The sequence below is a fragment of the Panthera tigris genome, chromosome D4 (assembly GCF_018350195.1).
Source record: "Panthera tigris isolate Pti1 chromosome D4, P.tigris_Pti1_mat1.1, whole genome shotgun sequence".
Taxonomy (NCBI): Eukaryota; Metazoa; Chordata; class Mammalia; order Carnivora; family Felidae; genus Panthera; species Panthera tigris.
This window is the reverse complement of record NC_056672.1, coordinates 57,989,467-58,017,002: the sequence shown is the minus strand read 5'-3', so window position 1 is coordinate 58,017,002 and position 27,536 is coordinate 57,989,467. Positions and strand designations below refer to the sequence as shown.

General features: G+C 52.0%; 1 protein-coding gene across 2 annotated transcripts in view; it reads left to right on the top strand.

Annotated features, from left to right (window-relative positions):
* The window catches only part of PAX5 (paired box 5), a 187,936-nt gene that overhangs the window by 142,519 nt on the left and 17,881 nt on the right, over positions 1–27,536 (top strand). For both annotated transcript variants that reach the window (XM_042965180.1, XM_007089318.3), the window contains one exon: positions 4,299–4,400. In XM_042965180.1, the coding sequence (XP_042821114.1) occupies positions 4,299–4,400 (102 nt within the window). The remainder of the gene's footprint in view (positions 1–4,298; positions 4,401–27,536) is intronic.

Below are 27,536 nucleotides of genomic sequence, written 5' to 3'. Positions count from 1 at the left end.
TTTGAAGGTTTCAAAGAACTTCCCCAAAACAAAACAAACAAGAAACTTGCCTGAAAGCTAAGTGAATAAGTCATCTTATATTAAAAAATAAATTAAAAAACACAACTTTTTCTGTTTCGGCCAAGGCAGTTGGGGTGTTCATGTTTTCTACTTCTTTTTTTTTTTTTTAAACGTTTATTTATTTTTGAGACAGAGAGAGACAGAGCATGAATGGGGGAGGGTCAGAGAGAGGGAGACACAGAATCTGAAACAGGCTCCAGGCTCTGAGCTGTCAGCACAGAGCCCGACGCGGGGCTTGAACTCACGGACCGCGAGATCATGACCTGAGCTGAAGTCAGCCGCTTAACCGACTGAGCCACCCAGGCGCCCCAATGTTTTCTACTTCTTGAGTTAATTTTGGTAATTCATGTTTTCCTAGAAAAATATACTTTTTGTTGAGATTTCCACATTTATTAATGTAGAGCATCTTTTGCATTTAAAAAATATTTTTAAATATCATCTCTTCCACGTCTGTGGTTGTATCTTCTCATTCCTTATCTCGATGTTTGTGTCTTCCTTTTTGGATCTTGCCCTGGGTTTGTCTATCTTATTGGTCTTTTCAAATAACAATTCTTGGTTGCATTTATTGTTGTGTCTGCTTTTTTCACTTTCCTAATTCATTATTTTCTGCTTTTTCTTTATCGATTCCTTCCTCCTTCTTTCCTTCAGTTCATTTTGTTACTTTTTTATCTGGCTTCCTGAGTTAAGTGCTTTGGTGAGGCACTGCATTTTCTGCTTTAGGGATCAAGGTTTTAAAGCATGTGTAAGAGTGGCAGAAACTGTTGGGGTTCTGACTAAAGGCACAGCCTCTGTTCAAGAAAGAACCTAATCGCAGGAGGCAGGAGAGCTGTGATCCAGTCCCAGCCTTTTCTGAAATCAGCTGAGTGTCCTTGGGAAAGTCCATTCTCAGCCCAGGACCCTCTTTTCCAAATCTCAGGCAACCTGGTGGGATGTGGACCTCATGAGGCTTGGCCCCCATGCACTACCTGCACAGGAGGCCTCCTGTCAGGATAATGCCCTCTTTTTTTTTTTTTTTTAATGTTTATTTATTTTTGAGAGAAGGAGCATGAGCAGGAGAGGTGCAGAGAGAGAGGGGGGACAGAAGGTCCAAAGTGGGCTCTGTGCTGACAGCAGAGAGCCTGATGTGGGACTTGAACTCATGAACCATGAGATCATGACCTGAGCCGAAGTCAGACGCTTAACTGACTGAGCCACACAGGCGCCCCAGCGCCCACTGTCTTTCAAGAGGCAGATTTGGCCTCCCTCTGATGTGGTCTTGGCTCCTATCCCTACACATATATCCACAAAATCTGTGTAGCTGAATTTTCTTTTGCATGATAGAGCCAATAAGCAATGGTGACAGTGTGCCGGAGGCAAGGCTCAGCCTGGGTGTCCCAGCTGAGAGATACCTGGAGCCTCTGGACTCGTGGTCAGAAGCATAGCAGGTGTATGTGTATGGCAGTGAAGTGGAGTGGCTAAATGTGTGACCTCTGACATTGGGCCACTTGGCTTCAAATCCTGGTCCTTACTGTGCAACCTTGAACAAAGTACTTGCCCTTTCTCTGTCTCATTATCCAGTGAAATGGGAGAAGTATCAGCACCTTACCTTTTAGGGTTGCTGAGGGTTAAATGAGCTAATGATTTCAGAGACTGAGAACAGGGACTGGTATGTATGTATGTATGTATGTATTTTTTTTTAATGTTTATTTACTATTAAGAGAGAGAGCACAAGTGGGGGAGGGGCGGAGAGAGAGACACACACAGAATCCGAAGTAGGCTCCAGGCTCTGAGCTGTCAGCACAGAGCCTGACGTGGGGCTCGAACCCACAGACTGCAAGATCATGACCTGAATCAAAGTGGGACGCTTAACTGACTGAGCCACCCAGGCGCCCCCAGAGACTGGCATTCATAATTTCAATGTAAATGTTTATGGTTTGTTGACATCATCGGGGGCAGGGGGCATGAGCCTGGGGGTGGTGCTGGGGACCAGAGCTCCACACCCATCGGAACAGCCCAGCCATGGCTGCTTTCTCTATATGTCTCACTGTCTGGCCCCTGGCATTTTGATCTTGTACCAACTAGTCTGACACTTATGGTCACTCCTCTTCCTTTGCAGCAGCCCTCGGGTCACCAAGTCTCCGTGACAGTGTGGAGAGGGCTCTGTGTTGGGTGTGAGTGCTCTTCCCACCCCCACCACGATGTTGCTTAAGGTAGAGGAGGGTCCTGGGTTGATGTTAGGAAATGTGGGCTGAGGTCCCTGCTCTGCCATCTGCTCCCTGTGGAACCTGAGCCATTTGCCCCCCACCCACCGTGGGTCTCAGCTTTTCCATCTGCAGAATGGCAACAGGGGTTGGTCAAGAAGAGCTTCAAGGGCCCTCCCTTCACTGATTCTTGACCACAAATGGAGGGACTGTTCTAGGCTCCAGAGAGCTCTGCTGCTCCAACAGGACCTCTTCCTTCATTCACTTAACAAATATTTCTTTCTAACCTCGTTTGATTAATGAGACAGTAGATTTTTGCAGGCCTATGCCATCCGACCTTAGCGCACAAAGACCTTAGCGACTTGACCCTGGAGCTTACACTCTAGAGAGAGGAGCTGCCATAGAGGGCTGTGGGTGCTGGGTTTGAGGAGGATGAGATGGGAAGGTATAAGAGGGCAGGTGGGGGGACCTCCTTAAATCACTTTGTAAACGGTCAGTTCTGCCAATTCCAGTTTTCTGTTTAATGTCAGCTCTTGTGGGGAGTCATGTGTGCAGTTCATTTGCTCCCCTTACAATGCCTCATACAACGAGACATGAGCAGTGCTTGTCACAAGCTAGGATGCCCAGTCCAAAGCCAGGGTGGTGGCGAGCAGAGGAAAGGGGCAGCCACATGCCTGGTGTTCCATAAGGTTCTGGAAGGTAAGCAGAACCCTGTGAAATGAGGCAGCCTCTGGCTGCTGGCCAGACAGTCTTTGAATGACTGGCACTAGAAAGGCTGTTGGTTTATCTGGGGAACATTCACGGCTCGTACCATGTGCTGGCTTGGATTCTTTGGGGAGTGTTGGGAGTGATTCTTTGGTCCCTCCCCTTGGGCCACCTGCTAATGGGGCTGAACTCAGAGCCATCTACTTGTGGTAGAGCCTGCACCATCCTGCTGGGCCCCAGGGGAGGGTCCTGGTACCTGGTCTGGCTCTTCATGGTCAGGAGCCCCCACCCAGTCTTCAGCATCCACATTCAGAGGAGGTCAAGGCTCCACTTTCCCTCCCTTGTCCCAAGGCTACCTCATTTCCCACCTGCTTCCCGGGATGGCTAAGGCCAGTGCATCTCCTTCTTTCCAGGAGCAACCTACTTCCACCCACTAGGGTGGGGTTTTGTCCTCAGGGCCCAACACATATAACCACAGAACAGTCTGATCGCCCAAGATCCGGGGTACTGCCTTACGCATGAACACCTTGTCACGTTCACGTAACTGGCAATGCCTGAAAGGGCTGTGGCTCTTTTTCCCTAAGTGGCAGGCGCACCTCAGTGGCACCTCCCTCGCCGAGTTCTGCTGCCTGCGGTTTCTTCTGCATCGCGTGAAATCCAGCACATTTGCACACCATTCATTCTGCATTTACTCAGGGCCCACCAGGCACCAACCTCTGTGGTGCATGAATGCCCTGCCACCCGGGAGCTGGTAGCCTGCAAAGGGAGAGGAGCACAGAGGGTCTGCCTGCAACAGCCGAGGCCTGAATCTCCACGTCCCGGGCCCGGAACAGTGTCTGGTGTGAGGAAGTACGTTTCCTGCACCTTTGTTGAGTGACTGACTAGCTGGAGGCCGAAGGAGGAATTCAGTCAGGGGTCTGAGGAGGAGCAGGAGGAGGAGGGAGGTGTTTGAGATGGGCTTTGAAGGTGGGCGGTGTTGGGTTGCCCGCGGTTGGAGGAGAGGGTGCTTCGTGCTGAGGCACAGCAGAAGCAAAGGTGTGGAGGGGGAGAAGTCCAAGTGCTACTCTAGCTCTTGCAAAGTGAGCTGGCCTGAGCTCCATTTTCCCAGGGAAGCAGCAGAGCTGGCCCGGGTTCCTGCTGAGTGGAGCCAGGGTGGCTGGAGGGGTGTGCGTGTGTGCGTGTGTGGGTGTGTGCATGTGTGTGTGTGCATGCATGAGTGATGGGGGGGGGGGTTGCCGCACGCTGGCGTTCAGCGCCCAGACGTGACAAATGTGCAGATGTCCCAGGAGCTGTGGACATGAGCGGCTGGCCACGGAGACACTCACCCCGTGATTTGTTGCTTTGATTCCTCAGGCCGTGACTTGGCGAGCACGACCCTCCCCGGGTACCCTCCGCACGTCCCCCCCGCCGGACAAGGCAGCTACTCAGCACCGACGCTGACAGGGATGGTGCCTGGTGAGTTTGCACTGTCGGCGTCTCCACAGCAGGCAGCGGATGGGGTTTCGGTGGGGGGGCATCCCCCCAAACAGCCTGGGTGACCTCTGCGCTTCTGAGAAGTGGACCTGAATAAATCAGGCAGAGGTCTGCGCTCTCAGCCTCTTTCTCTGCAACTGGGCCTTCGGTGGGGCCAGCGGTGAACTCAGGAGAAGCAAGAGGAGCCTTGACTGTCACTCACACAGTCCCTTGTTGGCCACACAGATAGCCTGAACAGAAGGGTGCAGGACCTGGCCAAAGGTTGCCCAGTCAGTGCTCAGTAGGGATCCTCCTCCATCCTCCCCCACCCAATTTAAATGACTCAAACGCCAGGAGACCCCATCCCCAGGCGCTCCCAGCAGCCCGACTCCTTGGGGTTGAGGACCATGTGCTCAGCACAGACAGGATGTTGGCTGATGGGTTTGTCACTTGATTCTAAGCTGAATACCCTGTGGCCACTGAAACCTTATCCCCCCGGGCCAGCAATGTGTCAGTTTCTTTAAAGACATTGGCAAGGAGGCCACTGCGTCTCCTTCTCTTGTAGAAAGGTATGGGGAAGGACAGCACATCATCACAGTGCTGGCTGGCTGTGTACTAAAGGGCATGAGCATAGTAGGGAAACCCAAAGTATCATTTTTTGAAAAATGTTTTAAAAAATCAGGGGAAAAATCAGGACAGGGTTGGATGTTGTGATGCTTCTTTTAAGTCTCTTTTTCTGAGTGATTTACCTGGTGCCTGAGCCCCTCCTTCTAGCCCACCCTAGTGGTCTGGCCCAAATAGCCCCATGCCTCTCCCAGCCTCTTCCCCAGCCCATGTCACGGGCATGTGCACCCTGGGCCCGAGGACTGGTGGGGGATGTGGACAGAACTTGAATGTGAGATCAGATGTTCACATCTGCGTGTGAAGCCCCGTAGGATGATGAGTGAGGCTAGGGGTGGGAAGGGAGGTGGGGCAGATCAGCGCCTGGCCAGGCTTCTCCACTCAGCCAGGTCCTGGCACGGATACCAAGGAATCCCAGAGTTCTGAATTCACTCTTGGCCTTCCAGGTTGCTACAGAGATGTATTTAACAAGGTAGGAGGACAGAGCATATTTCATTTAACGGTTTGTTAGCTTGATTTATGACTTTTAAATATGAGACATATGGGAAATGGCCTTTGTGTGGGCCCTTGCCCTGGGCCTTGCCAGTGCCAGGGAGGCCTGCCAGGTTCACACCTGCGAGAAGCCTCTGTCTTTCTGCTGTGAGGAGGGGCCCACAGCCCCTCAGAGCATAGGGAAGTGCTGTGCATGAGGCGGACAGAGGCGGTGGGACCCAAACTCTTGCCCAGCCCCACTCTCAGGAGATGGAGCCCAAGTCCTCTCTGCTAACGGCCCCTCATACTTAACGTGGCACTTTATAAAAGGCAAAATGCTTTCCCAGGAACCTTTTATTGTTCCAGCCCTGTGAAGTGGGCTGGGTAGGAATCGAATCCCCATTTTCCAAAAGGGGAAGCAGAGACTTAGAGCGGTTAGGGAACTGCCCAGGGCCAAATAGCTTACAGGTGGGAGGGTTTGGGTCTGGGTCTTTGCCCCCCGGTTCAGCACTCCTTCCTCTGTCCCGTGCTCCTCTGTGTGCTCTGGTTCCATCAACACAAGCTTCTCACTGATGGCAGACGGGGAGGCAGCCGCCCCAGGCCCTCTCCTGAGGACACGTTGGCAGGTAAGGCTGAAGCCTCCCAGCCGGCCTCACTGGCTCCCCACTGCAGACCCCAAAGAGGCCAAGTTCAGAGAAGCAGTTGAGCTTTCTTGAGTCTATCCAAACAGAGCTTTCCCCCCGGCCCCTGTGATTCCTCTAGACCTAATTACTAGGCTCAAGATCCAAATGGGCACGGACCTGGCAGAGACCCCCGTGGGAACCGATGGCGGTTCCTCACCTATTAAGAGCAGCAGCAGGAGTCACAGGCCTGAGCAAAGGCACAGTCTAACCAAACCTGCTGGCAGCAGCTGGACAGGTACCATCAGAGGCTTGGCCTGCTGGCGTGGTTTCCTGGCACAGAGGGAGGGTGCACAATGTGGAGGGAGGAACACAAACATTCTGGCAGGAAGCCCCAGGTCTGCCTCCTCCTCTCTCCCTTTCTTCTCCTTATGCTTTTTCTTCTCATACACCCCCAGCACTCATTCATTTTCAGACCCAGTGTCAGGGCTGGGACTCCACGCTCAGTGGGCACGATCCTTAGTTCTTTTTCCTCAATGTCCAAACTATGGCACGCCTTTGGAGCTCTGTTTCCAACATGACTGCCAAACCTTTTTTTTTTTTTTTTTTTTTTTTTGAGAGACAGAGAGAGAGGCAGGGGGTGAACACATGTAGGAGCAGGGTAGAAGCAGAGAGAGAGAGAGAGGGAGAGAATCCCAGGCAGGTCCCATGCTCAGCATAGAGCCCAATGTAAGGCTCAATCTTACGACTGTGAGATCATGACCTGAGCCAAAATCAAGAGTTGGATGCTTAACTGACTGAGCCACCCATGCACCCCACCAAATCCATTTTTTGAGTGGCTTCATGGGCGCTGGCTCACATGCATGGTGTTTGCTGAACTGCCCTCAGGGCTGGCACAAAGAGAGCTCACCTTACAGGAGAGTAGGTCTTAGGCCTGCCATTCAGGCATCACACAATCTGTCCTCAACTTGCCTTTCTGGTCAAGTCTCCCAGCCTGTCCTCTCTTTGACCTCCCACTGGTTCCTAGCATGCCTCACATACTTATTAGTCAGTGTCACTCTTTGACCTTGGTTTAGACTACTTCCTGCCTCCACCTGTCGGGATCCAGCTTTACCCTTCAGAGCCAAGCGGAAACATCACCTGCCCCATGAAACCTTCCAGCGTGGCCGTCCCCTGGGGGATAATGCTGGATGCTTGGCTTTGTTATGCCTCATAGCCCAGCACATTTGTGGCCTTGTCAGCTATGCTACTGGATGGTGGGCTCATAAAGCCTAGGCCCTCTGCCTTGTCTTCTGTACCCCTCACAGTCCCTGGCACATAATAGGCCCGTTTGTGTGTGGTGGCTGAGGGAGGGAGGCAGAGAAAATTAATACTAAACCGTGTATCAGTTCCTGTGACGAGTCAGCAAACCTTGGCTTAAAATAATAGAAATGGATGGTCCCACAGTCTTGGAGCTCAGGGCTGTGCTCCCTCTGGAGGCTTTATGGAAGGATCCATTCATGTGGTGCTCCTTGGAGCCCTGGTGCTCCTTGGCCTGTGGCCACCTCACTCCACCTTCACATCTCCCTCTCCCTTGGAAGGACACACGTGACTGCATTTAGGGCCTAACTGGGTAACCCAGGGTACTCTTCCCATTTTAAAGTCCTTAATCATATTTACAAAGGGAACCCCCCACTCCTCCTTTTTGTCCATGTAAGTAACATTCACAGGTTCCAGGGATTAGGGCATGAATATACCACAACCTGTTTGAGGATTTCAACTTTGTATTTGTCCAGATTTCAAATTCGTAATCTCTTGGACTTCTGAATCTGGGAGGCATTCATTTGATTGTGGCAGTGCTGAAGTTGATGCCATGTCATAGGCCCCCAGGGGCATGTCGGTACTGTTTGTTTCTCCAAACTGAGCAAGGCTTTAGAAGATTTTTTTTTTTTTTTAACATTTGGAGAGAGATTGAGAGAGAGAGAGAGAGAGAGAAGAGGTGACTGAGTGGCTCAATTGGTTAAGCATCTGACTCTTTATGCTCGCATGGTTCGTGAGTTTGAGCCCCTCATTGGGCTCTGCTGTGACAGCTCAGAGCCTGCTTGGGACTGTCTCCAATCCTCCTCTCCCAAAATAAATATTAAAAAAAAAAAAGGAGATTGTTTATCCTGCTTTTGTCTGAGGCTGTAACATGGCAACGGGCTGTTTCACTCTATGGAACTGTCCTCCTGCCTCGCCTAGCAGTGAATCCAGAGGGAGACCAGAAATCTTCTGAATTGTTTTTTCCATTCTAGGTTTTAGGAAATTTGGCTGCCACCTCTTCTTTTTAAGGGAAGACTTTCATGTGGAAGGTTTGCTTTTAGGACACAGTGAGGAGGGACTGCCTCCAGAGTACATTTGGGCAATTGACCTCGTGGCCCTGAAGAAAGTCAGCATTGCATTTTTCTGTAAATTCCAGCTTGTGGGCTTGGACTCTGTTTCAATCCTGCTTCTGCCATCAGAGTGTCGTCTGACATTTCTGGCTTCGGGGTACCCCCATGTCTGCAAAACGGGGCTTCTTGATATTCTCCGGTATTTGGAGATTCAGTTTCTGCAGGTCTGCAAAATCTGCACCGCCCTTTGTTAATCCCCTACGTTGAATAAAGCAAAGAGGGCACATATCAGCTTAGAACGGAAACAGTTCAGTTTCATCAAGTCCTAGCAAATGCCAGAAGTTTTGCACCAAAGATTCCACAGTGTCCTGATGGGTATAACTAGTTGATTCCTGCCTGGAGATATTTATACAACCTAACAGATATCGATCGACATGGCATTTGAAACCCTTAAATTTTCTAGGCCAGGTGAGAAAGAAGGGTGTTCGCTGCCCTTTGGTTCCAGTGAGTCTCAACAGCAAGGGAATGGGTTTTTAGAGGAACCGGTAAGGGATGGCCCCCATGTACGGCCCCGTTTTGGAGCTATAGGCCAGAGTGCCCAGAAATCCTGACCACGTCCTGTTTGCCTTCCTTGGGCTGCAATAGACAAGAAGCCGATTGGAGGTGTTAGAAGGCGCATGGCAGGTTCCTCCTGTCCTGGGCACTCTCCTTGCCATGGATAGGCGTACAGTGTTTCTTAGGTGCTTTTCAGTGAAATCGCCCAATTCGCTGATGCCTTTTATTTTCATGAGGAAGGAGGGGAGGGTGGATGGAACAGGAACCTGAGGCCAGTGCAGAGGTCTGGAACAACAGTGAGAGGTGGGCAGGCATAGTGCTTGGTGGACTGGGGCGAGGGGATGAGGTGCAGGTGCAGCTTCCTCTCAGCCCTCTCTGCCGCTGTCACTGGACCGGGCATTTCACCTCCTCCGAGGGGCCTTCCCCGTAACAAATGCACATGACTTTCCTGTTTCTAGTGTAATGAGTACCACAAAGAATATGATGTATACATTCACCATCTTACAGTTCTGGAGGTCAGAAGTCCAAAATGGGTCTCAACGGGCAAAAGTCAAGGCATCTGCAGGGCTGTGTTCCTCCAGGAGGCTCTGGGGGAGAATCGTTTCCTTGCCTTTTCCAGCGTGCAGATGCTACCTGCACTCCTTGCCTCGTGGCCACAGTGCCCCATCTTCAAAGCTGGCGACGCTGAGCCAAATCTTCATGGTGACGCCGTCTTCCTGCTTCTCTCTCCAGCCTCCCTCTTCCACTTGTAAGGACTCGTGGGATTTTATTGGACCCACCTGGATAATCCAGGGCACTCCCCTGATCTTCAGCCAGCTATTTAGCAATCCTCCTTTGGTATCTAACTTTCCATGTTCCCAGGTTCCAGGGATTAGGATGCAGACCTCTTTGGTGGGGGGGGGGCATCATTCTGCCTACCACACCATCTAAACCAGGAACCCCATCACTCCTGTCACAAAGCATCGTGTTCCTTTCATTCGTCATACTAAGCACAGTTGAAGGAATTTAATTAGTGGTTTACTCCTTCCTCATCTGCTTTCCCCTCAGGTCTGTGCAGTTTACAGGGGTTGTGTGGTACCCAAAGCTATGTCATTTTGTTCACTGCTGTGTCCCAGTTCCTGGCAGAGTGCCTGACCTGTGGTAGCACTCAGGGAATAGTAGTTGAAATATAAAGCGGGGGGGGGGGGGGGGGGCGGGGTTTGGGCTGCGCTGCCAGTGAGAGCTCAACCCACTGCCAGAGCATTTGTAGCCAAAGATGCTGGGGCAGCCACATGGTGAAGCAGGGAGGCTGAGTGGTTAAGAGCATGGACTCTGGAGCCAGACTGCCCATTGTTTTGTTTTGTTTTTAAGTTTTTTAATGTTTATTTATTTTTGAGAGAGAGAGAGAGAGTGAGAGCGAGCAGGAGATAGGCAGAGAGAGAGAGGGAGACACAGAATCTGAAGCAGGCTCCAGGCTCTGAGCTGTGAAGCACAGAGCCCGATGCGGGGCTCGAACTCACGAACCGTGAGATCATGACCTGAGCCCAAGTTAGATGCTTAGAGCCACCCAGGCACCCCCAGGTTGCCTAGTTTTGAATCACCATCCTGTTTCTCACTAGCTGTGTGACTTGGGGCAAGTTACATAACTTCTTCATGCCCTGGTTTCCTCCTCATCTGTAAAATGGGGTGATGGGAATAAGAGTGAGCATTAAATGATGTAATGCATGTAAACACTGTTATTGGATTTTTGCCTGGTACATATTAAGTGCCATGCAAGTGTTGATGATGATGATGATGATGATTGTTGTTTATACAGGGGCTGAGCTGGGTGTGGCAGTGAGAGGAGACACCTAGCTAGCATGCCTAAAGTTGGCCTGACTTGGGCTGACATCAGATTGAGGGCTCTCCAGCAGAGTTCATGGCCCAATGGAGCCCATGGATCAGTTGGAGAACAAAAGAGAATCCAGTCACAGACAAGAGTGTTGTCAAGCAGGGGTGGGGGCAGACCCTGAATGCTGCCACCTTGGAGAAAACAGAAAGACACCTGGGGGTGGTTCAGTTGAGAAAGGTGTCCTGCTGAAGGGAGCCCTTAGGCTGGGCTGTGACAAGTGTATCCTTGGCCATCTGAGCAGGAGGGCAGGGGCATTGGGGGTGGGGCAGGGTTGAGCCCAGTGGCTGGAGTGGGTTCACGTGTATGGAGCATGGCACAGCTACCCCGGTAAATGAGTAAATAAAGTTGGCAGGAAGGAGAGCTGGTTGAGGAGGAGGATGCTGGTGACCAGCGAGATTAGGACTCAAGTTTTCGACTTTTAGAGGCCAAGCAGATATCCAGGCAAGGTCCTCTGCGGGTGTCAAAGCAGGTCAGGAACACCAGGGCCAAGACCTGGTCCAGAGAGAGACAGAGAGAGAGTTCCCCAAGAAAAGTGAGGACTACCATGGAAGGAGGGTGGCTTCACCACTGACTATCTATGTGACTACGTACAAGCCCCATGACCTGAGTCTGCCTTGCCTGCTGTTTTCGAGAATCATTTGAAATGATGGTTGTAGTGTTACCGAAACACCAGCCATATGAGGCAGGAGAGTAGGGGAGGAGGGCTTCTTTTCCCTATCTGTAGCAAGCCCCTCCCTGACTTTGAGCCTCCACTGCTGGGCAGGCCTGCTCTCTGGAAGCCAAGATTTGGGGGAGGGGGGGCCCAGCACCAGGCAGGGAGGCAAAAGCCTGGATGGTGGCCAGAGTCAGCCAGGAACTCGCTGTGTGATCTGACATGACATTTCCACTTTCTGGGCCTCATTTGGCACGTGGGCCACGGGTAAAATACACTGCACAATTCTGTAAGTCATGGCTGGGACCATGAATGGGAGCCAGAGGGATCCCTTTTCAGCCTTGTATGAAGACCCTTCCCCAGAATTAGAACTGAAGATAGGCACACGGGCAGGTTTGGGAGAGAAGGGGCTAGCAGAAGCCAGCAAGGATCTGGTGGAGGGACTGGAGCATCAAGGTGGGGGGTTGGACCAGTGCCCCCCAAGGCCTAAGTATCAGGCTCAGAGAGTGCTTGCTCAGAGAATGAATGGCCTTGGGCCTTAGCTCTTACTTCTCCCTCACCGGGGCTTCTGGTGGTCCTGTGGCCTGGGTACTTTTGAAGCTCCCTCCACACCTTTCAAAGCTCACCTTGGGCTCCCCATCGCCCACCTGTTGCTCCTTCCTGACTCTTTACTGCCCTCTAGTGGCCTCTAGTCACTCTACCACACCAGGAACTGACTGGGGGTGGAGGGTGAGGGGTGGAGGGTGGGAGGGGAATACCAGGCACAACCAGTGTGAAACAACAGCCGGCTAGTCATTTGTTCATTCTTCAAACGTTTCCTGGAAGTGCCAGTCTAGGCTAGGTGTGGTGTTGCAGACACAGTCCCTGCCTTCAGGGAGTTCACAGACTAGTTGGGGAGACAGATATAAAAAGTCATCCCTGCATGCTGTGTCAGGAGCTAAAATGTAGGAATATGCTGAGGAAATGCAAAGGAGGGTGCTGCTGAATTTGCTGGGGCCATGGGGCCAGGTGGGGGAAATCAGGGAAGGCTTCCCAGAGGAGGCCACTTGGGCTGGACCTTGAAAGGTAATTTTGCAGTCTGAGAAATTGAAAGGGTGTTGTAGGGTGGGGGACGAGTGCGTGAGAAGACAGAAGGACCAGAGAGCATGGGCATCCATGCAGGAGCTGGGTGTGACCAAGACTTTGGGGTGCTGGCAGGGACAAGCAGGAAGGACAGGCCGAGCTGAATGAAGAAGGGCCTCTCCCAGCACCCAGACGTCAACCCCCTGGAAACCTGGAGTGCATGACAGAGTGCAGCCAGCAGCCTTGACAGATGGCAGGCTCTGCTCAGGCCGATCTGGATAGGAGTCAGGGTGAGGCGGCTGTGCCCTCACAGAACGGAGCATTGAGGGGTCTGGAGTGGTCTGATCTGGACAGTCTAGCTAGCTAGCTCCTGGGAACCCTGCGTTGAAGTGATGCTGGGATTGGGGAGAAACTGATACCCAGTGTGAGCCTAATGATCTCTTTGTTGTATTGGGGAAAGAAGAATTGCAAAATCAAAGACTCAGATGGAAAACATGCCAGAAGCATGAAGGTCTTTTTGGAATTTCACAGATCTGGGTTCTGATTCCAGCTTCCAAGTACTCACGGTGTGACCTTGGGACATGGCCTTGGGGCTTCCTTGGCTCTCTCTTAAAACGGCAGGCGGTGGGTGGGGAGATTAGATAAGATGCTCTCTAAGGGCCTTTCTGGTCAGCCATTCAAGGGCTTCTAAGTCTGTGACATCCCTGCCTGCCGGTATCACCTCCCAGCTGGACTGGAAGCCTGGCTGAGCACCGCCACCTCTGTTCTAAGTGGGCAGCAAATGCTTCCGAGTCCCGCTCAGGACTGGGTCTGTGATGTGACAAGGCGGTGGCCCTGGGCTATCATGTGTCATTTGATAATGACTTCCAAGGGGTAGAGCTGAAGGAAGGGGGCCTCGGGATGTGCCAATCCTATTCACCCACAGGGAATCCTTGTCTCCACAGGGAAGGTCCTCCCCTAACACAAAGACTAGCCTTCAGGGCCTCCACACCCTGGGATGGGTTCTTACAGACTTTAGAATCTAGAATTTTAGGGCAAATTTTAGAAGCAGCAAAGGCCACGTGATTTGTTCCATCTTTTAAAAAAAACTTTTTTAATGTTTATTTAGTTTTGAGAGAGAGACAGAGACAGAGACAGAGTGCAGGTGGGGGAGGGGCAGGAGAGAGAGAGAAGGAGACACAGAATCTGAAGCAGGCTCCAGGCTCTAAGCTGTCAGGACAGAGCCTGACGCAGGGCTTGAACTCACATACTGCGAGATCATGACCTGAGCCAAAGTCCGATGCCTGACTGAGCCACCCAGGTGCCCCTCGTTCCATCTCAACAGAGTGTCCTTTTGGGGATCATGGGAGGAGGCGGAGGGAACACATCACGGGCGTTTCTCACATAGCCCATGACAGGAACAGGTGAGAAATCCAATCCTAGCTAGGGAGGAGGGCCCTGCCCAGAGCCAGGAGCTCACTGGCTGCCTAGGAAATGTCCAGCACTGGGAGCTTGGAGCAAGAGGTGGGGACATCTCACCTCCTGCGGCTACTCTGTCTCGTGCACTTGTTACCTTTACCCCCACTCTGCTCCTTCTGATGGCGGTTACTGAGAGGCAGTCATGAGTACAGGACACCATATGTCTGGGCTCCTGACTTCCAGTTTCCCCCTCATGTGCCTCATGTGTTTTTTAAACAAACAAGCAAACAAAAAACTGGATTATGATGCCTTTTTAGGAAATCGGGGAATACGACCAGGATTGGCTTTAGAAGAAATGGAGTGTTTGGAGGGCATCTGAGCAGTGGGTGGCATTTCCTGCCCTAAGAGGTTGGGTTCCCAGGCTGGTGCAGAAACAGTGCAGGTGCAAAGCCCTAGAGTGTGAGTGTCCTGAGGAGAATGGGCGGCCTCCCTGGGCCTGGGGACTTCATCCTCCTAAATCCTGGTGGCTGAATCAGATTCTAGGAGATACACCCTCAGGATTGGACAAGGGCTGCCGCTCACGTAGGCACAGGCCCTTGGAGAGCAGCGACAGGGGGTCATCCTGAGCACCTGGCCCACAGGAAGTGGCAGCGCAGCCTGCCTCGAGCCCCTGGGATTTTAAGCCACTCTGTTCCACTGCCTCCCAGTATCACTTCTTGCCTGAAGGTCCGAGAGGGCTGGGTGACAGTTCTCTCTGGTTAAGTGGTTGAGTCCTGGTTAGGGGCAAATGAGGAAAAGGTGCTTTGGACCTGGCTCAGCTGGGTGGGCAAGGGAGAGGCCTCTTGGAAGGGCTCCCCATGAAGGAGCCAGCGCCCCACGGTGGCCAGGGCTCAGACAAGCCCCCTAGCCGTCTAGCCATTTGAAGCTCAGCTAACTTCTTCCAGCTAACTTTCCTTTTAGTTTTTATGACATTATCTGTGAGTGTACCTTAGCCCCAATCAGACTTAAACTCCTGAAGGAGATTGACATCCTAGCCGGGACTTCCACGGGACAGTAATAGGGGATGGCATGGTCCCCGAGAGGTCCCGGACTAAAAGCTTAAGAGTTTTTCGGGAATTTACAATAATATGAGACCTGACCCAAACTGTTTTTGCCTCTGAAACTCAAAAATGAAGCTGGGAAACTGGCATTAATAAATGTTAAGTTTAGTGTCTACAACTTATAACATTATGTTAACTTCATTAACTATTACATTTAGTGCTCATAAAAATTTCATGACATTTGAAAATAATTTTTAAGTTAGATTTTCTCACTTTGCAAGAATTCCCTACTCCGTGTCTTGATTGCTGAGAAATCGTAGCCACCCATAGATTAGATAAATGACTGTGGCCAAATAATTTCCAAGATGGAATTATAAAAGTAAGCCTTTCTTATTTTTACTGAAAAGTATCATCATTGTGGTACCTTTATGTGTGAAGTGCCGTAAGGTGGGTTGGAGACATGCTTCCATAGGAAGGTACGTGGTTGGGAAGAAGAGGCATGAGACACCCTGGTTTCCTGTTGAGCCGTATTGAACATAAAAATTAATGGTGGGGCCTTGAGCTGATCAGGTTGAGCTGGTGCCAGCAGCCATCCATCCATCCATCCATCTATCCATGCATCCTTTTTTCTTTCCTCCCCCATCCCTCTCTGCCTCCCTTCCAACATTTATTGACTATCTGCACATCCCAAGCATGAGCCTAGGGATATAAAGGTGAAATCCATGACCGTTGTCCATGAAAAGCTCTTAGTCTACAGCACAGATGGGCAAGTCAGTAAGGGTCTAGGGGGACGAATGTGGTAACAGGTAAACTCAGGGACTCTGGGAGCACAGAGAAGGGGGGGGGTACAGCCTAGACTGGGGATGTCAGGCATGGAGGGCTCCAGAATTTTTCTGTAGGAGGGTCGGAGTGGGGAGGGCATGTCTGAAGCTGCTTTTGCAGAGTTTGGCTAAAACTGTGAAATACTGTCCACATCAAAGAACGAAAGAGGCTAGAGGTGTAGCTAACCCTGGGTCAGGAGAGGGATCTAGGAAGAGATGAGTCTCTGGCTTGGCTTGTCACTGGGGATGAAGCATATGTTAGCCAATGGAATGTGGAGTGAGGAGGGAGAAAATGAATGGGTTGCAGGTGGGGGACGGTAAGGACAAAAGGTACGCTCTGCCTCTACACATGCTAGAGTCCTTCCCCCAAACCAGACTGAATCTGCTGGGAGTTATCTGTGTTTTCCTCCCTTTGATTTGCTGGAATCTGCAGCCCACAGCTACAAGACCTCATCAGCTGTTAGCCCTTAGCTGGCTTGACCACCCTCTCCAAGTCTGTGAGTCACTCCACCTGGGACTTCTCTCCGGAAGAGAGAAGTTCTCTCCAGAACTTCTGGACAGTGCTCTGAGCCTTCGGGGGCAGGGAGAGCCAGTAGGCCTTGGCTTCTGCCCTCCAAAAGACTTCTTAATGAGGCCGAATTGCTTACGTCCATAATCTAATTTCCACCAGCAAGCCTTCCCGCCAGCCTGCGCGGTGGTATAAAAGGAGCCCTATCTGTTATCCCTAGTTGCAGTTTGAAAGCACCTTGTGAGGTTGGAGTGTTTAGGCCCACTTCAGAGACATGCTAGCTGAGTTCAGAGAGGTAGCATGCCTTGCCAGGAGTGCACAGCCAACAGGGGAGCATCTGGGCCTGGAAACTGGCACTCATGTCTCAAGTTCACCCAGCTCCTGGTGCCCATGGAGAGTGAGAAGGAATGGGCTCTGGGCCCTGGAGACAGTCGTGGTTTTCCTGGTGGTCCGTCAGGGCTGTGGATGGCCTTTCTGACCCAGAGACCTTTTTATGGTCCAGATGAGGCTCTTCCCAGCTGGGACACCAGGGAACCACACTTCAGATTCCAGTACCTTCCCTCTACTCCCCACCTTCCCCTGTGCATGTTTGACCTGTCCTCCTAGACCCCAGATCTAACGCTCTGTCTTATAGGAAGCCTGCTACCACCACCCCCCCACACACACCCCCGGGCCTCATCTCTCCCTTGAGCATACCCCAGGGTACTGCCCATGGTCTACCTCGTCAGAGCTGTGGTGACTGAGTGCTCTCATATCCTGGTTGCTCCTCTTGGAATCCTCTACCTACGTGGTCCCTGAACACAGTAGGCGCTCGATGGATATGAGTGGAATTCATTTGAATTGGGCACATGCCCCTCCCTACCGTGTCCGACCCAGAGTCAGGGGCTTAGGGCCCAAATGTGTGTAATTAAACAGGGCTTCAGCTTGACTTCCATGCCCCCACTCTTTCTTCCAATATTTGCTCTGGCTTCTCGCTGGAAGACGCCGAGACAATGGCCCTTGTTACCCTCTGTTTGAGTTATTTATTTTTTTCACTTTTCCCTCCTTCCCCTCTCAGGGGACTCGCCTCTCGCCCTCATCCCTCATGTTTTCCCTTTCACTTGACTGTCACTCTCATTGTCCTCCCGGGGCCAGGAACGCGGGGTGACAGGCAAGGGGAGCCCAACCGGGCCAGGGAGGCTGGAAATATAGTCATTAATGGGACCCGCGAAGCCCAGATGTCCTCCCTGAATGCGGGTAATTTGTTTTTAATGAAAAACCACGCGGTGACCCTGAACAAATGAATTTTCTTTATAAGGAGTCTATGTGCAACGACACACATAAAGGACCCAGATCAGGGAGACTTAGATCCAGGGTTGGAAAAAAGAGAGAAAGAAAGAGGGAAGGAGCGGAAAAGAGAGCAAGAGAGATGAAAGAGGGAGGAAGGGAAATTCTAAAATGACAACTGTGTTATCATGTCCTTTTGTCTAAAGAGCAATCCCAGGTCACAAATGCCTTGGGCATTGTCCTGCCAGAGCAGGATGCATGACAGTTGTGGCCATTTTGAGGTCTTGTTCACAACAATGCAAAGAATACGAATCACCATCTGGACGGATCTTTACAATTTACAAGCCTCTTTCGTGCATCATCTCAAAGGATCCGTACCATAGTGTTAGGAGGGCACAGTTTGTAGCCCCATTTCACAGAGATGAAAACTGAGGCTTAGGAAAAGTGGTTTGCATACGGTCACACAGCTAGCACGTGGTCCAGTCCAGATGACAAGGGGACTTTGCAATTTGGTGTTTGTCTCTCAGAAACACTGTTAGAAATCGCTTTTAGAGAAGGGTGTACATGAGCAGATCTGGGTAAGGGGAGGTACCATGTCTGTACCCAGGAGTCTTGGATTGAAGCAAATCCCCACAGCCCCTGGAACTTTCCATCAGGGCTTTGTCTATGGCAGACTTTCTGAGAGTGCTTTGGGTAAGGGATTTCTGGAAACAGAACTCCCCGGGAAGAAGCCAGAGACACTTGGGACAATAGCTGCAAGGGAACAGAACCTGGAGACCAGCTAGGTATCATCCGCCATTACCTAGGATCTTGTGGTGGGGTGTGGAGCAGGTTACTGGGGGCAGCAGCAAAGACAATGACTCAGTGGGGACCCTGCCCTTGGCTTTGGTGGAATCTGCATGTAGGAAAAGCACTAAAGGCAGTTAGCACAGGTCTAGATCGGGGAGTGTTTCTGTGGTGTGGGCAGGGGTCTGTTCTAGCACGTATCTCACAGAGGACCGTAGTACATTCTGTAGCTACAACTCCCTCTGTCATGAGAGGACAGGGCTGGACTCACCCTTAGAAATCAGCCTGCCAGGGTGCAGACGAGGTCAAGGAAAAGCACTTGCTCAGGGTCACACAGCAAATCAGGGGAAGAGCCAGGCTGGCCCTTGCCGTGGTAGCAGCCTGCCCTGTGGTTCCCACTGGGGAAATACTAATGCCCTCCCCACCTTTCAGCGCTTCCCTGAAGCAATGAAAAGAAAGCATTTGGTCTCTTGACCTCAGGCAGGCCTGGTATTCCTGGGGTGGCCCGGGATGACCTGGCTTCTAGAACAACTCAAAGCAGGACTCTTACCTACTCCCGCCTTGTCGTGTTCTTCCTGAGCCCACCTCTTTCCCCGGCCTGGGACCTGGCCAGCTGCAAGAGCATCTCCTGGGATCCGGACCGTCCCCGTCCCTGTCCCCATCAGAGCTTCTGCCTGGGACCTGTAGGCCAGGACCCGGCTCCTCCCGCTCTCTGCTTTTCCTCCGGAGTCAAGCAGCTAGACAAAAAAGAAATGATTGTTTTCTTTTCCTGGGTTCAGTTTCCCTCTGGAAGTTGTGACCCAATTAGAAAATCAGACAAATAGAAAAATCTGGCCACGACCCCAGCTGAGGTTATAAAGTCTCTGCTCGCATTTAGGTCTCTACCTCTGACGCTCTCCTGTGAGTCCTGGCCGGCTCAGGCTTCCTTGGCCACCTGGAGCAGACCTTCCTCAGTGTCGTGCTCCTCTGTAATTGATGCTTTATTCCCCACTGACTTCCAAAATGGATTTGAGACAGCTTCTTGACCTTTCAATAGCATCGGCCCAAACCTGAAATCCCTGTTATACAATAGGTGGGTCTCGTGCAGAGGCCCGGGAGCGAGGCTGCTGTTGCACACCCCCCCTCCATGAGTGGACTGCTGGTCGGGGTCCCACCATCGAGCCCATGCTTTGTGCCCAGCTCTGCACCTGGAGTTGCCCATGCTTCGCTGCTGGAGCAGGGAGCTCACTTTCTTGGAAACAGTTTCTGTCTGGATAGGTTCCAGAGCATGCTTCCAAAAACATACTTTTAATCAAAAAGAAGATCACCAGAAAAACTGGGACAAATTGTGATTTTTTTTTTTTTGACAGTGGACGATTATAAATGCCAAGAGGGGTTGCCAGTTGGCAAATAAACTCCTCCGGTGAGGTCTTTGATTAATTACACCGCCAGCGAGCCGAGCGGGTGGGGTCTCTTAATGGTCCTCAACTGTGGGATAAGTTCTGATCTTCCTTTTCTCCCTCCTTTTCCCCCTTCCTTCCTTCCTTCCTTTCTTCATCAGACAATCCCTCAGCTCTTCCTGGGTGCTGAGCCCAGTTCACAGAGTGGGCACAGAAATAATTGAATTTCTCAAGTCCTTGGAGCATTTGTGGGGCATATCACCCATGTTACCTACTCAGAATGGAAAGAAACCAGCTTGATTGTGGCAGTTTGTGGGATCGCTAGGCCCAGAGACCAAGCAGGGACCCTGGGGAAGGGGGGAGGGGGGATAGGAAGGTGAGGTTTGGGGGATGCAGGAGCCGAGGGCTCGCCTGCTGACAGGAAGGGATGCTCTGGCCTGTGGCCAGCTGACCCTGGGCCTCCCCAGGAGGGCTCCGAGGGAAGCCTGGTCCCTGGAAGTCTTCACCCTGAAGTGGGTGCCAGACCCATGTGTACAAACAGGGGACTCTGTATTTAGGAGTGGGGAGGAGCAGGGAGCTGCCCTGAATGGCTGCCCGCTTTGGAAATTTCTATGCATTTGTAATAACAAAATTACCATAATTTGCTCGTTAACGCAGCTAGATCAGTCAAGCATTGTTCCATCGCGGGCAGGGAGGCCGTGGCGCCTCTCTCTGCACACTCTACACACCCCAGCCAGCCTGCCAGCCCGTTAGAGTGCTGGAAATTAGCATGCAAATGGTCCTAATTCGGTGGGCGAGCTGTCAGGCAGCGCCTCTCCGGCCTCGTCTCCGTGAAGGCCCTGACAGCCTGGCTCCAGCGCCGGCCCACCCTCCTCGCTCCAGCAGGGAGGGGCTCCGAGGGGCACCTCCAGACTGACAGCTTGGCGGCCTCCCTCCCTCCGTCAGCGCCATCAGGCCTGGCGGCAGGCTCCCCAGGGAGCAGGCAGGGCCTGCCACCGTGCCTGCCGGCCGAAGGAGGCAAGTAGGCAGGTGGGCTGGTGGGGGAGGCTGGCCAACGCTCAGGTCCACCAGCCTGGGCTTGACTGGGGCAATGGGAGAGAGGGAGGGTGGAGCTGTGGCCCCCTGACTCAGGGCCCCGTTGGGACGCAGGGACCCTCCCTGCTGGCGGGTTCTGAGAGTGGGGACTCTGGGCCTCTTCCCCCACGTGCACGTCCACAAGGAGCCAATTCAAATCCTGCCTTGCTCTCCCTTCTTTGTCTTCCCGGTCTGACTTAACGTAGGACTGCCCCTCCCCCACACCTGGAACAGCTCTGTGCAAATTCTGCATGGACTTCCTTCAGCCATATTGGAGAACTGGGGGGGGGGGGGGGGCTAAGACGGTATGTGCTTTGGGCAGGGTGTCCTAGACCGGACTCCACACCCTTGGGCCTCAGTCCTGCCTCCAGGTTTACCAGCCTTTGGGGCAAGTCACCTTCCCCTCTCTGGACCTCAGTCTCTGCACCTTTATAGTGGGGACATCTTTATGGTGTTCCTCTCAGGGCTGTCGTGAGGGTAAGAGAGAGGGAGAAGGCCCTGCTGTCTAGTAGTTAGTAGCTGATGTGTAGTGAGAACCTCCGTGTGCTGGTCACTTCCCAGCCTGCTTGCCCTTCACAAGAACCCCACGGGGCGGGTGTTGATCTTACCCTCTTTCACAGAGGAGGAGGCTGAGGCCTCTGCTCATACAGAGGAACCTGCCCAAGTGGCAGGGCCAGGACAGTCCAGTCTTGCTTGCTCCAGGGCCCTTTTAACAGGAGAAGGCGCAGGGCGCCGAGAGCCGGGTCTACTTCTGAGAAAAGCACCAGGACACCACCTTGCAGGTGAATCACGCTCTTACGGGGTTTGGCACATCCTCAGTACTAAATAAACGTGTGAAGGAAGAGAACCAGGTGGGCCTGGGTGTGACTGTGCTTGGGATCCCCAGTATCCATTCTTATGTTCCCCTCCTGATCTGTGACAGCAGAATGAAGAAGCTACTGCAGGAGAAAGAGGGGGAGCCACAAGGCTTATCTTGAAGTTCCCTCATGCTGTTTCTCAAGAGCTTGCTCCTTCCTCGCCATCAGCCAGATGCAGCCCCATGCCAAATGGCAGGGTTTGGTGAGTGGACAGCGGGATGGATTTCAGTCCATCAGCTGGTAGCTCTTAGGCAGTGAACAACCTACTCATCCTTACATGGCTGCCTGCCCCCTTGTCTGTTTTAAGGGAATCTCACTGGGCCTTTTGAGCTTTCAGGTAAACAAACACAGAGGTAAGAGAGATGCTGAGAAATCCAAAACCCCAGCTGGCTCCTGGCTGTCTGGGGGGCAGAAGCAGGCTCATGAGCTTGAGTCCCTGCCGCATCCCAGCACCACCCACTGCTCAGCACAGAGCCTGGGACAGAGCAGATGCTCAATAAAGGTTTAGAAGCCACATTTAATAACACGCGGACTAAGAAAAAAAAACAAATATGCAAATATGTGCCAGGATGAACTAAAATATGCAAATATGTGCCAGGTCATCCAACCTGTGTACCTCAGACCAAACACCTTCAGCCAGCTGTGACTTTCATTTCCATGTGGATTTTTCTTTCCATCCAGTCTTTGGTTTGTTTATTGGGGGCCCATGGCATGAGCCTGATGGAACTTTAGGGCTGTATGCACCAATCTCTCAATAGCTGCTATTGGGCTCTTGAAGAGAACAAGTCCTTCCAACCACAGGGTCTCAGGCACTATAAGGACAATTCAGGGGCACACTCACTCCCACCCCAGAGGCCGTCCTGGAGACATCCTAAGTTCCCTGAATGAGAACGGATGGATGCCTGCAAACTGCATTTCTGCTCTAGGAAGAATTGCCCAGGCTCCCCCTAGTGGAGAATTGGGGTGCGACGCTCTGCTGCGTTCCTGGTATGTGGCAGGACCCGGCAGGAATGCCTCTTGCCGCCTCAGCCTTTCTCAGTTTACCCACGGCTGGTACGTGCATACTCTCCTGGAATCCTTGTCACAACCCCGTGGGTACCCTTGGTTATCGCTTTTGTTAGAGACTGAGTGGAAGGGGCTGGCCCGAGGTCATACAGAGCCAGGTACTTTTCCTTCCACCAACAGCCCACATCTGGCCTTATTCCCCGAGTGTCCTTGGCTTTGGCCAGCTGACCATCTGCTTGCGTGACCCCACAGCCTGGCCCTTCTTGGCCTCGTGGCACTTCTTCCCCAAGTGGCCAGAAGGGACCACTCTGTGGATAGGGCAGTCTTTCAGTACCTTTGCAGTAGCCTCCTTACTGGCCTCCCCACCGCCAATGTTTAGTCCATTCCCAACATAGCAGCCAGAGTAAGCCATTACAGTCTGAGTCAGGACATGTCCCTGTTTTGCTCACTTAGAGTAGAAGCCAAAATCCTTATATCATCTCTCCCTCCCCACTTCCCTCCTTCACCTCATCTTCTACCTCCTCCCCTTCGCTTCTCCTCTCCCGCCATGCAGACCTCCTCACTGCTCTTCCAACACACTGCCTGCGCTCCTGCCTCAGGGCCTTTGCACTTGCTGTTCCCTCTGATATCCACATAGCTAATTCTCACTTCCTTCAGCTTGTTATTCAAAAGTCACCTTTCTGGTGAAGCCATCCCTACCCGGTCTATCTAAAATTTTACCACTTTATGTTTTCCCCATAACACATGCTATATGCTGTAGTTTTACTTATTTTGTTTTGTTTATTGTCTGTTTGTAGCACTAGAATATGAGCTCTGTGAGGGCAGGGTCTTTTATCTGTGTTGTTCATGGCTGTATCCTCGGTGTCTGGAACAGTGCCAGGTATTTAGTACGTACTCAGTCAATAGCTGAGGAATAAGTCAGTGGATAAGTGGATGAGCTGCTGTGTGCCTTGCGTCAAGGTCAACACAGACGGGATGTCCCAGCACATCTGTGGTGCTCCCCCACCTAGCCCTGCATTTGCTCCCTTAAGAGGCTTCTCGACTCTTCCTTCCTTAGCCCCCAAAGATCTCTCCCTTCTTCTCCTGTCCCCCCAGCTTGTTCCCCCCAGAAGACGCCTCTCAGCCAGGTCTGTGGGCTGGTCACAGAGGACACAGATGAACATGTCGGTTGAATTTAAGAAAGAAGAGATCTCCATCAGCACAGCCAACTTCAGGGCTGATCCACTCAGTACACTCCAGGGGAAACTGAGGCCTGAACTGAGTTTGGGGTAGAGAAGAGACTCCCTCCTGGTCCTTAGAGTTGTGAGACTGGCCTGAGGGGCAGTCCTGACTCAGCTCCCCCCGCAGAACCTGTGCCTTATCAGCTCACTGAGTAGTGGTGATGGCTGCCCAATGACCTGCTTGGACTTCAGCCACACCAGCCAAGCCCTTCGTAGTGTAATTAGAGGTTGGCCTCCTTAGGACCTGGGGACTAGACACCTGTGTGCCCCTGGGGCTGTTGGGCGACTCCTTCATGTGGGGCAGTGCTTCTCGAACTTGACTGCACAAGGCCAGCTGGGGATCATCTCCCAGAGTAGATTCTGGTCCAGTAAGCCCAGAGTAGGGCCCAGGAGGCTGCATTTGAACAAGCTCCCCAGTGATGCTGACGTGGCTACATTCAAGTCGCTATCCACTGGTGCTCCTGCTCACTGCACGTTGCAGTCACCTCTGAAGTTTGGGTAAATCCTGCTATCTGGCCCCACCGCGGAGAGGCCGATTCAACTGGGATGAGGTATGCCCTGGTCACCTGAGGTTTTCAAAACTCCCCAGATGATTCTAACAGGCAGCAAGGTTCGGGAACCACTGGCCTGGGTCACTGTACATCATCCCTGCACCCGGGGCAGCTCCGCTCTGGGGAAGCAATACAACTGAAAGACAAAGGTGGGGGATTGACGCAATGAGGAGGGGTGAGGAGCTGGGAGGCTGCATCCCGCTCCTGGGCACAGGAGAGGGCACCCAAGGATGCAGTGGGGGGCACGGATACCAAAGGATGGGGCTGCTGAGTCTGGATGCCAGCAGTGAGGGAGGGATAGAGAGAGCCTGGGAAGCCCTCCCCGGCAGAGAAGCCACCAGGAGAGGTGAAGCAGCTGAATGGCCCCTCAGAGCCCTGGTCTCTGGCTTCAATCCTAACCCTGCCTCTGACAGCGAAGTAACTCCCTTCCCCCGCTTCAGCCTAGCCTGCCTCTCTGCCTCTCTACCTGTACCCCTGAACTGGTCCCCAACCACCCAGGACCCATGTAATTTATGTGTATGTTTCCCCCTCCTGCAGACTGTGGGCTCTTGGTGGGCAGGGACCGTGTCTGATTCATCTCTGCCTCCCCAGGCCCCAGGCCCTGCGTGCTGGGGGTAGGAAAGGTGTGTGGAATTGAGTGTATTCCTCCGGGCGCGGTGGTGCTCAGGGCCTCTGTGCTACTGAGTTCCCAGGGCACAGCAAAGCCTGCGCATCGTGGTAGTAATTGTGAAGGTAAATCTTGTCTGGTCTCCTCGCAAACACTTGGTGAGGCTTTCCATAAATATGTCAGCAGCAGCATTAAAATTTGATGGCAGGCGGCTCAGGTCGGGACTAGCACTGTGACTTCCCAGCAAGGTATGACACCATCACCTCCCTCTCATTAGTCAGCGGCAGGATGCGTGGGCCTCTGCATGGAGCTGGGCCCAGCCAGGGGGAGGTGATTTCTTCCAGGGAGGACCCCTGGCTGCTCTGAGGGACAGGCCAAGGTCTAGACCACAGAAGAGTAAGTCAGCTTTGGGCTGACGTTGGGCTGAGAGGTAGAGTCCCTGAAAGCCCTGGGAATGTGCCCAGAGGCTAGATGGCCTCTGACCTGGAGGAGGCTTGAGCCATTTTTTGAGTCTGGGAGCCGATAATAAGGGCTGGGGACTCGTTTCAGCTTTATAGACAGCCTGGTGGAAATTGTCCATTTGCCCCCAAAAAGGCCTCATAGAACACTTTAAAAGGGCACGGCGTTAAACTCATCATTTGAGCAAGCAAAGGAGTCTGGGAAGAAAAAGTATTTAGATTGGAACCCAGTCTTGTCTCCTTCCCACCCCGCCATTGTCCATTTGGGGAAACTGAGGCTAGGTGAACCTGAAAGAGCCATGTTCAGGGTCACACTGTGGTAGAGACAGAATGAGATCAGGGGCCTAACTCTTAGGTTAAAACTTTCTCTGCAATCAAGTATTTGGGGCACTTGTTGAAATATGAGGAATCTACCTAGAAATACAATTTTTATTCAGAAAATAAGCGTGAGTGCATCCCTTTTTTCAACAATCACACAGAGCATGTGCTGTGTGCCGAAGACTGAGTTAAGCATTAAATAGCCCCTCACCTCTGTAGAATGCTTTTGATTCCCACAGGACTTTGACATGCACCAATATTATTTAGTGTTGTAATACCATGTAGCAAATGAGGAAGTCAGGTTCAGAGAGGTAAGGTGACCTCTCCAAGCCACTCAGCTAAGTGGCCGAGGGGCTTTGACAGGGACTGGCTGGCTGCAAGCCCACGGTCTTCCCATCCCCTCTGCTATCAACACGGTGTGGCAGCCATTGCTGCTGTCAGGGCCTGTGCAGAACATCAGGCCCGCCGTTTACAATTAATTACAAAAAAATAAAAGGGGCTCAGTCAGTTGAGCATCTAACTTCGGCTCAGGTCATGATCTCACAGTCCGTGAGTTCAAGCCCCGTGTTGGACTCTGTGCTGACAGCTCAGAGCCTGGAGTCTGCCTCCGATTCTGTGTCTCTTTCTCTCTCTGCCCCTCCCCTGCTTGTGCTCTGTCTCTCTCTGTCTCTCAAAAATAAATAAACGTAAAAAAAAAATTAAAAAAAAAAAAACCAAAATCGCGATGTGTTTCCAAGCAGTTAAAGAGTTTCTGTTTGTTTTTTTTTTTTTTTTAAGTTTATTTATTTATTTTGAGAGAGAGAGTGAGCAAGTGCATGAGCCTGGGAGAGGCAGAGAGAGAGGAAGAGAGAGAGAGAGAATCCCAAGCAGGCTGTCATGGTCGGTGTGGAGCCTGATGTAGGGCTTGAATGCACGAATCATGAGATCACGACCTGAGCTGAAGCTGGACTAACCACCTGAGGCACCCAGGCGCCCCAAAAGTGTCTGGGGTTTATTGGGCAGTGTGCTACTTTAGCAGTTGCCTCGTTGGGCCTCTGTGGCTTGTCCCATGCCAGGACACACTGCGTCCTGCTAAACTGGCCTCCTGTTTGGGAGACTGACCTCACCCCCAGGTTCCCTTCCCTGGTGATGCGGGCCTCACACTTTGACTCTTTTGAACGCAGCCAGGGCTGGCAGGAGGTACATAGAGACAGGTTTTGGTAACCTACTAAATGATGAAGCATGAATGTTCACTGAGGCCCACTTCTCAGCCACTTCCTACAGGAAGCCCTCCTGAATACCCCAGCTAGAATAAATTTTAACTTCCTCTCTGATTTTAAACTCACGTTGCCCTTTTCTTGTACCCAAATTTCTAGGTCAGGGTCTAAGAACCCCTTAGATGCAAGGAGTTCCTGAGAACTGGAGTGTGAGACCCTCCCGGGGGCTAAGCACAGAGCTCTGAATGGAGTAGGGCCACTGTCAGTGCTGAATTGAATAGATTTACCAAAATCTTAATGAGTTTTTTAGACATCCATCACAGATATGTGAACTGGATTTGGGGTGGGGGGTGGATACGATTCAGTGTTAACGCCAGCTGAATTCTGCGGAATCTGGAGCCTCGAAGTTTAGGTCATGGAATGGGGGCTTCTGGCAAGGTCACTCGAAGAAAA